The sequence below is a fragment of the Octodon degus genome, unplaced genomic scaffold (genome assembly GCF_000260255.1).
Source record: "Octodon degus isolate 3935 unplaced genomic scaffold, OctDeg1.0 scaffold00250, whole genome shotgun sequence".
Lineage (NCBI taxonomy): Eukaryota > Metazoa > Chordata > Mammalia > Rodentia > Octodontidae > Octodon > Octodon degus.
In genome coordinates, this window is record NW_004524826.1 from 1338972 (window position 1) to 1349343 (window position 10372).

A 10372-nucleotide genomic window follows, 5' to 3' on the forward strand; every position below is an offset into this window, starting at 1 on the left:
GATTGAACTCAGAACCTTGCACTTGACAGGCAGGCACTTACACCACTGAGCTATATCCCAGCCCAAGCCTTCTAATTATTTTAAATTGTCAACTATATCAAGAGAGATATGAAAATCCCTTTGCTTTCTTGGATCATTTATAAGAGGCAGTGGTAAAACATGTTCATAGCTCTTGATTCAGTAGAAGGACAGATTATACTTAAAGACATGTTTATTATATCAGTTCCCAATATTAAGAAAAAATTACAAAAGATAGCTTTTGCTCCATCCAGATAGCTTATTTGATACTTTAAAAAGAAACTGCCTCTGTAATATCCTATAATCATGACTAGAAGGAAACCAAGAACAGGAAGTAAAGAGACCAAAAAATGGCTGCTTTTGCTGTGGCCTTAACATACAGCCCCTACGTCTGATTTTCATGGTTCTAAGAAGAGTCTGATGACCACCAAGCTCACCTGCTACCACTGCCAAAAGCCAGGCCAACTTAAGAGAGATTGCCTTAAGAGCACCCTTCCCCCATGTTTCTACTGCAAAGGCTGCCACTGGAGGTGAGACTACTCTCTGAGGTGGAGGCCCCAGAGCTCAGATTCATTTTTCCTGCTGGTATAGCAAGATTAAAGGGCCCCAGGGCACTCTGCCCTCATCCTCTGGCTGGATTGTCATCTTTATGGATCATCTCCATGGAAGAGCCCTAGGAATCATGACTATAGAGGGAAAAGAAACAGGCACAGGTCTCTTTGTCCATCTTTCAATCCTGGCCTTCCTTCCAGCCATCATACCTCAGTAGAAGTCACCAGATGAAAGGTAACTCACTGAAGCTCTAACTGGGATGACTTTCTCTTCACATATTCCCTTCAGTTATGCCTAAAGCCCAGCTCCCATCCTGGGGAGAGATATTTTATCCCATCCAAATACTATTTTATATATATATATATATATATATATATCAGGTTGCCATGTAGTCAAAATGATGCTCAGACTGTTTTTACAAATACAATATATTGTTATCTGTGTACAATAGCTTAGGAATTTCTCATTAGTCAAAATAATGTGTTAATTGTTATAATCTGCTTCTCAGAAGTTACCAAAATTTTGAAGTTAATTACAGACACTTAAAAATCAGACTCCAAAAAGAGAGGACTCTACGAGCCAATGGGTTAAAAATTGCTCTTCTAGTCCCTTAAGAACAGTTTCTAGGTTTATTGGCAGCTTGATTTTATTCAGATGCCAAAGAATACAGGAATTCAATACTTATGAGTCTGGGTAGACACCTTCACAAACTGGGTTAAACTTTCCTTGTAGAGCAGAAAAGGCACAAAAGGTAGTAAAAGTTTTAGTCTCAGGAATCATCCTCCAATTTGGACTTCCTAAGACTTATAGCATGATAATGGGCCCTCTTTTAAAACAACAGCCACACAAGGTGTCTCTCAGGCACTGAGCATTCTCTGTCATTTCTATTGTACATGGAGATAGAATGCACATAAGGCCTCCTTATGTTGGGAACAGAAGAATCACTCCTATTCTCATTGCCTACTTGCACGATCATCAGGAAAAGTAGAAAAATAAATGAGACCCTAAAGACCGATTCACAAAATGGCTCAGGAGACCCACATATAGTGGCTTCAATACCTTTAGCTCTCATCAAAATGAGAAATACACCTCAAATTCCAGGCTTAAGACCATTTGAAATGCTTTGTAGGTGCCCTTTTCTAACTAGTGATTTTCTCTTTAATAGAGAAACAGATGCCTTACTGAAGGGTGTCCCCTCACTGGCTAATTCCAACACACTCTTCAACAGCTAATGAAAGCTCATGGTAAAGAAAAGAAAATCTCATATTCTACCCCAGTCTTTTTTTTTTTTTAAATTATTTGATTTTTTTTAACATTTATTTATTTATTTATTTTGTGTGTGTGTGTGTGCGTGTGTGTGGCCAGCTCAGCCCACCAGGGGGCGGGGCTGGCTGGCACGTGGTGCTGGGGGATTGAACCGCAGTCCCTGTGCTTTGCCAAGCTTGTTCCAAGTAGGTGCTTTAGACCACTGAGCCATCTCGCCAGCCCTCTATCCCAGTCTTAATACTGGTGAAGTCTCTTCCCTCACCATCTCCTTCCCTAGGACCCAACTGGAAAGGACAATACACCATGATTCTGTCAACTCCATCAGCTGTCAAGGAGGCAGGCCTGGACTCCTAGACACACCACACCCAACTCCAGTCCTGGGAACCAGAGACTATCAGTGAGTGTGAGAAACCATCATTGGAATACTCCTGTGAACATATAGACTTAAGGTTCTTGTTCAAGGAAAAACAGTCTTCAGATAAATAATCTTAAGATGCTACTCTTAGCCCTTTTACTAACCACTGTATTAGAGAGAATGCAATGCCTTTCTAAGTTGCGCACAAGAATATGCAGAGTCATTGTAACAAACATCTTGCTGGATAGGTGGCCTGATCCCCTTGTCAAGTACCTCTGGACTTCCTTGATAGGTATCCTCACTCCAAAGAGATGATTCGAATAAACTATAAGACAATGATGATTAGCTATAAAAGAGTTCAGTACATCATAGCTTAGCCCACCACTACAAGATAGCTGAGTGGCCTATAAACTATACTCTTAGTGATCCTGGGCATAATAGAACTTTTTCTAACTGCCACTGAAGGCTCTTTAAAGGCTCTAATATGACTTCTAGTAAATAAAAGTAAGGGTACTATCCTGAGGGCCAACAACTAGATATTAAGATGGCTGTTTTCAGAAATGGGATGATTATCTATGGTAAACACCCACTATAGGACATCTTAGTAGGAAGGTCCCCTTATGTTGGGAGCAGAAGAATCACTCCTATTCTCCTTGCCTACTTGGGATAGACACCCACCCCCCGAGCAATATATACACACAATAACTTTATAGGCTGAAGATTGGTTTGCAACAAACTGGTTTAATAACCCTGGAATTAGATAGAAAGCCCTCAATAGCATTCATTGGTCCTGTGGAACCAATTTGTGTCCCTGCATACCCCTGGGTGGATAGGAGGATGCATGCTGGGATTTGCATGATTACAAGGCAGAAATGTCAAAAGTACTGACAGACCTTTAAACTTGCCCCCAATGGCATCTATGGTCCAGAAGTGTGTTTCACTGTTATGATCATTTGGCTACTATTTTTACCCCTTCCCCAGGGTTAGAAGTTGTCATGCAGTACATCAAGGCCTTAACTAACTATACCTAGTGGGTTTTAAACAACACTGCTGCTGGTCTCTCCTGAATGAAGAAGTAAAATTAAGAGGCCAGCTGTCCTCCAAAATCGGATGGCATTAGCTATCTTAACAGCAGCACAAGGGGTTACTTGTGCAAGTACAAAAGCTGAATACTCTGCGTACATTCCTGCTCCTGCTAATATGTCAATAGCTGTTCAAGATATTACACAACTTGACGACATATCAGACTCTGAAATTCCCTGGACCTTCTTGTTGTACTCTTTATGGAAAGCTATTACTGGTTCCTCCTAGTGGAAAACTTTGTTGGCTATATTTATAATTACCCTGTTGATTTTATTATTTTGCACATGCATACATAATGCTTCTATGGCCTTGTTTCCTCCAGACCTAAAGCTGTACATCTGCCCAAGGCAAGAACACCTGGTGTCTATCAAGGGCCTTCAGATGGACCCTCTGTGGAGTATCTGTGACTGCTAACCACAACTACGACCTCCTTCTCCTAAAAGTAGCCACATCGGTCTCTGACCCTTGCCCCCTCACAGCAGTTAGGAGTACTTCTTCAGACGGGGGAATATTATAGGTAGCTAAGTTAGGTAGGAATCTTGGAGGTAGTCAGACAGGGCTGGGCCCTCAAGAAGTCAACACAGAAGACAGTTGTGGCTGGAGGTGCATTCACTGAATGCCAGGCTTCAAGAAAAAGAACTACTCACCCATATACTTCCCCTAGGGAGGAACAGCAGTGATCTAAATAGGCATCAGTTGCCTTGGGGTGGAGGACCAAACCTCTTTATCACCTCTTCCTGGAAAGTCCTTGTCTGCCCTTGTGCACTTGTTTCCCCACTTGACCCAAGTGACTGTATTTGTTGTGCACTTATTGGTTGACCATAGCTTTGTTCCACCTCATACCCATCCTATGATTTGCTATTGAATCAATATTACCTAAGTGAATATATTTGTAATCTTATTGATGGATTATGGTTCTGCAAGCTCACTCACCTCATGACATTGCTCAATAAAACATTCTTGAGAAGCAGGGTCAGAGGCAGCCCACTTTCTGGGCCTACTATTTTCCCTGTCAGACAGAAGTTTTCTTTTTCTCAATAAGTTCTTCCAAAGAAAGAAAGAAAGAAGGAAAGAAGGAAGGAAGGAAGAAAGAAAGAAAGAAAGAAAAAAAGAAAAGAAAAGAAAAGAAAAGAAAAGAAAAGAAAAGAAAAGAAAAGAAAAGAAAAGAGCAAACAAGCAAGCTGTTTAGGATTTTTAGGACAAGAAGGGGCTGGAGCCAGGACAGACAGTCGGCAGACAGGTGCATGCGCTGGGACGAGGGGACATGAATTTGCGTCTAGGCTCTGTGGCTTCAGGCAGCTGCTGCCTCTGCCACATGTACTTCCTGGGGTCTGCTGGGAGAAGGGAAGAGTGGGCCTGGAAACTGCCTATGAAGAGAGGTACAGCTGTAAGGCATCACTATGATGACGGCACTGACCGCCCAAAATGCCATAGTGTTGGAGCCATTTCAGCCATGGGTGCGAATGTCTGGGTCCGGTACATGCTGCCCTTTCCACCATGGTGTCTATGCACTGACCACGACCCTGTTACATTCCAGCGCAGTGGGCTGAGCGAGACTTGCTTGTTTTGTTTCACTTTTTGAGACAAGGTCTCCCTATGTAACCCATGCTGGCCTCGAACTCACGGTGATCCTCCTGCTTCAGCCTCCTGAGTGCTGAGATTGCAGATGTGTGCCAACCTGCCTGGCCCAAGTGAAGGTTACTGGAGTGTCTGTTTCCTCTGGTGGATCTATGTACTTGATAAGGTCAAGAGCTGTGTCTTTCTATCATAAAGAAATCAACCAACAACAAATGCTGGAGAGGCTGTGGGGAAAAAGGTACCCTTCTCCACTGCTGGTGGGAATGTAGACTGGTGCAACCATTATGGAAATCAGTATGGAGACTCCTTAAGAAACTAAAACTGGGAATCTCATGTGAGCTAGCTATCCCCCACTGGGAATTTTCCCAGAGGAACTGAAAACATCATAACATAGTGATATATGTGTGCCTATGTTTATAGCAGCACAATTTGTGATAGCCAAATCTTGGAAATAACCAAGATACCGATCACCTGAGGAGTAGATGGAAAAGATGTGGTATTTTTATACAATGGAGTATTATTCAGCTATAAAGAATGATAAACCTGAAGCATTTATATTTAAGTGGATGCCACTTGAAGATATACTCATAAGTGAAATAAACCAGACCCACATGTGTAAATGTCATATAGTCTCCCTAGTATAAGAACTCAAAAGAAGAAATACAAATAGAAAGGTATAACACAATCAAAAGGAAAGCGAGGACATGAGGATTGGACAACAAGGAGAGGTCAAGGAGAAAAGCTGTGAAAGATGACAGGCAAAGCCATACATTTATACACACAAGATGGGTAAGGCAATGATCCTGAAAAATATAAGCAGGTTTTTGAAACTAGCAGTTAATTGGTAGGATTCTCAACCTGACTAACTATATATGCTGAAACCTGTGAACCAAGCAACTGCACTGAAGATAGCAATGTGTAATAGAAGGGTCATGCTTGGAATGCCTGTCATTCTGGTCTTCTAAATACATACTGCTTGTCATGACATACCAATTATTGTCATACAGTCTTTCAAGTAATTTTTTTTTTCAGAACCAGCAATTGAACTCAGGCCTTTGCACTTGCCAGGGAAGCACTTATTCCACTGAGCCATCTCCCTGGCCCCAATATTTGTGTTTTTAAAAAAGAAAAGGGTAATAAATGAAAACAAGAGACAAGGAAAAAAAATGTCACAGGACTGTCCTGCTACAGTGCTGTATATGGTTAATTTCTAAATTTCTGTGTAAAAATATGTAATTGTTTATTCATATTTCTTTTTTTTTTCATTTTCATTAGGGAAGGGTCTATGGGATGTTTGGGGTCTCACTACTAGATTGGACTCATAGTGATCCACCTGTTTACAGCCTCCCAAGAGCTGGGATTACAGGCCCACACCACCACACCCAGTCTCATTCGCCTCTCAGCATGCCACAGGGGCAGGGCTGGCATGGCAGGGCCAGGGATTGAACCTGGCATCTGCGTCTGCTGGCAGGCACTTTAATCTGCTGAGTTATTTGGCTGGCCCTCATATTTCTTAAATATTTTATATTTTTGAAATTTTTTTCTCCATATTCTTTGGGGACTTAAAGTTTAACATATCAATACTTGACGGAAAATACATGTTCCATGTTATGCCTAAGATGTTTGATATTCAGACAGATAGTAAGGTTAAACCCAACTGCATATGTTGTAGGGTAATAATAAGCATTTCTTCTGGAGGGTTAACAACCTAAATTTGCAGACCAATAATTAGAGAAATAGAAGGGCTACAAAGACAGCCAATATTTTGGCCCTAGCCTTTCAAGGTCAGTGAAGATTCAGGACATAGGAGAACCTGTACTGTAACATCATGTAACTCAGGTGTGTACCAAATTTTCTGATCAAGGAGATTATGGGGCCACACAGCAACATAATCGATGATGTAGAGTGTGCCTATGGAGAGTCACATGGAGAGAAAACATTCTCTCAGGCTTTCACAGAGAGCAATTTGGTCAAGCAATGGCCATGACTCATCCACATTGCTGACACTGACAAAGGATCTGCAAACTTCGGTACAGGATAAATCCTGGGGGTACTTGACTGACCTTATCAGATACAAAAGTTACATTTCTTGCTATATAGGTCTTTGCTTTATCTTGGTCTTAACCATCCAGCAGAAAAGTATAGAAACAAGGTATAAAAAGTAAAGCCATAGTAATATGTTGAGCTGTAAAAGGTTCAAGTCAACAACTTCTAACATTGCCAGTCCTATGGATAACCCACTACTATTATGGACTACTGGATTATATTGGATTATTTTGCTGAATTCACAGACCTACAATGTTTAAATGGCAATGGAATACCCTTCTCTGACAAAACTAAACAAAAAAAGGGGATAAAAAAGAAGAACCATTTGGTATCTGTATATAAAAAAATAGGATAGATATACAGCTACTCTCTCTTAATTCAATGAGAAGAAAGATTTGTACTAATAGTATTTGGACAGGATATCACGTCTGCATCTTATGCTATGAATAACTACTAAGAAGATAACAGTATACAATGTATTAATTATTTTTTTAAAATTTTATTTATTTATTTGTGTGTGTGTGTGTGTGTGTGTGTGTGGCCAGCTCAGCCCACCAGGGGGAGGGGCTGGCTGGCATGTGGTGCTGGGGGACTGAACTGCGGTCCCTGTGCTTTGCTAAGCTTGTTCTAAGTAGGTGCTTTAGACCACTGAGCCATCTCACCAGCCCCACAATATATTAATTATTGAAACTGTCCTATCAATCAGTTTTGGAACTGTCTCATTGCTACTTGTTTCTCAATAGAATAAAAAAAATAAAGCTTTACTTACAAATAAAAAAAAAATTGTGTCTTTCAGCCAGGTGTCATGATGTACACCTGTAATGTCAGCTACTCAGGAGGCTGAAGCAAGATCAGAAGTTCAAGACCAGCTTTAGAGAGAGCAAAAGCCTATCTCAAAAAAAGTTTAAAAGTTTTTGAAGGGTTGACGATGTAGCTTAATGGTAGAATGAATATATATGTATCACTGTATCTTAATTTCCAATAATTAATGCTTGGGCACATAGTAATTTGTTAGGTGATTCAGTGAGAGAATGAATAGGATGAATAGCATGTGAGATACTGATGTCACAAGCAAACGGTGTCTCTGCAGCATCGTGGAGCAGGTGTGTGCAGTGTCACGGAGGACAGCTCTGATGTGTTCCTTTCTCCACAGTCAGCTGTTTGGCTCTAATATTCTGATATGGTGCAGGTTTGGCTCTAATATTCTGATATGGTGCAGTGTACCTTTTAACACTCTTTAAAAATTTTCTCTATCTTATCAAATATTCACAACCACGCCTCCAAATGGGGACCTTGCAGGGTGATTTTGGAGGAGCAGGATGGGTCTGAGGTGGGCTTGTGTTAGAACCTCCTTTCCTGATTCCCTTGCCTGTGGGAGCCCATGGCTGGTCCCATGGAGCACAAGCTGGGTCTGTCCCAGCTCCCTGTGGAACAAGGTGGCACTCTCAGGAGGGAAGTTCTACAGTCCTTCCTTTGCATGTGGGAAATAAAGACACTTGCTACTGTTTCTTACACTTAATACATGTGTAACCTTTAAGGATGCAAAAGATACCCACATCAGGATTATAGCTATTTCCATTTAAAATCCTCATTGGCACAGACATGTGATGCTCATGGGGGGACACATTTCCCATCACCTGGCTTGGGAGGCACCACCCAGCCATGCACCCAAATGTCTTTTCCAAGCTCGTCCTATTGGACCAGGATGGCTCTCACCAGCATCTGTACTCTTTTGTGAAATGCTAGAAGGGCGTGTCCAGGATATTCACCCTCATCAGGAACTTGTTTTTTTGAAGATCCTGCATGTTCACCTTGCCTGACACAAGTTTGTCCCAGGATGGGAGATTCAGTACTGTGCGAAGCCACTGGTCTTCCATGAGCTCCGCATTTGAGTACCACCACTCCTGCGGGAGGAGAGAGGGCAGAGGTCACCTGTGCTCTTCCAGAGTGTCAGCAAGACTGAATCTACAGAGAAAAGTGAGCTCTGCTGTCCCAATTAGGACTTTGACACTTTCTTCTATATTTTTTATTTTTATTTATTTTTGTCTTTTTTAGATAGGGTTTCGTTGTGCAGGCCAAGCTGCCCTTGAACTCACTTTGTAGCCCCGGCTGGCCTTGCTAACCTCCAAGCAATCCTTCTGCCTCAGCCTGCCAAGTGCTGGGATCACAGGCGTGCACCATAATGCCCATCTTATTCCTTCTTTAATACTGAGTATAAGGCTGGGTATTACACATGGTTTTGCCTTTTTTTTTTTTTTCTTGTTGTTGGAAGTACTACGAATTAAACCCACAGCCTTCACACTGAGCTACATTCCCAGCCCTTTTTATTTCTTATTTTGAGACAGGGTCTCACCAAGTTTCTAAATTGCTCAGGATGGGCTCAAACTTGAGACCCTCCTGCTTTAACCTCCCAAGCACTGGGATTACAGATGTGTATTAGTATGCTGGAGTGGTTTTTGCTGTGGAGGAGTTGCACTGACAGAGGGAGGAAAGACTTGCAAACAATTAACATACAGAGTGCACAAGGTCACAGGGAGGGGCTGAACCCGCACTAGGGGTATTTGCGGGCTCACAAGCCAGAACCATAAACTGCCAGCACATTTAGTAAGATCCAGAAAGGGCTGTGGTGACCACTCTGGTTGAAGTGTGTATCTGTGCTGGGACTGGACCCACAGGCGGCGGAGGCAATCACGTCATAAGAAGTCTCCTCGTCGAGGGGATCGGTACCTTTTCAAATGACAGGACACAGCTATGTGAGGACACGGCATGAGATGGCCCCAGCAAAGACCAGAACTTCACTGGGCAGCAGTCCCTGCCCTGGGCCTGGGCCTGCTGACTTCCAGCACGGTCCCCAGCTCTTCCATCTCCAAGTTGCCATCAGCCTAAGGTGCCCACGGAAACCCTCAGCATGGACTGACCAGGGGCTCCACGCCTGGGGCTGGCTGACTGCCCACCTTGCTCAGGAGCAGCCAGCTCTTCTCCAGCATGTTGCCCTGAGTTTCTGAGATCTCCATTGCCTGGCTCAGGTAAATGTCACAGTTCCGTCCATCTCCCATGAGAATGCAGATGTAGGCCATCAGGTGGTAGAGCCGTGGCTGCCACACAGAGCCCATGGTGTTTTGAGACAGGAGACTCTCCAAGTTCTAGAGAAGAAAAACCAAAACTATAATCAGAATCAGAAAGAAGCCTTTGTTTTTTGGTGGTGGTGGTCTTGGGCATTGAACCCAGAGCCTGGCTTCTTTTATTTTTTGAGAAAGCATCTTGCTAGGTCACCAAGCTGCCCAAGTTGAGGTCAAACTTGAGATCCTCCTGCTCCAGCCTCCCAAGTGCTAAGATTATAGGCCTGTGTCACCATGCAGGAGAGGAAGCAATAATGAGCAAGACTTGGTATGTGTGCATGAATTCATCAGTTAGTCATTGGACTGTGAGCAGCTTGTGAGTATCCTGCAAGATGAACAAATATTTCTTCTTCTT

At 42.6% G+C, this 10372-nt stretch overlaps 1 protein-coding gene and 1 pseudogene across 1 annotated transcript in view; one reads left to right on the forward strand and one right to left on the reverse strand.

Annotated features, from left to right (window-relative positions):
- Window positions 1-3602, forward strand: part of LOC101571987 — a 21994-nt pseudogene extending 18392 nt beyond the window's left edge.
- Window positions 3603-8489: 4887 nt separating this feature from the next.
- Window positions 8490-10372, reverse strand: part of Adcy10 (adenylate cyclase 10) — a 68491-nt gene continuing 66608 nt past the window's right edge. The window contains exons 33-34 of the mRNA XM_023706313.1: window positions 9853-10041; window positions 8490-8802 (exon numbers count right to left, since the gene is read on the reverse strand). Of these exons, the coding sequence (XP_023562081.1) occupies window positions 8641-8802; window positions 9853-10041 (351 nt within the window). The 3' untranslated portion in view covers window positions 8490-8640. The remainder of the gene's footprint in view (window positions 8803-9852; window positions 10042-10372) is intronic.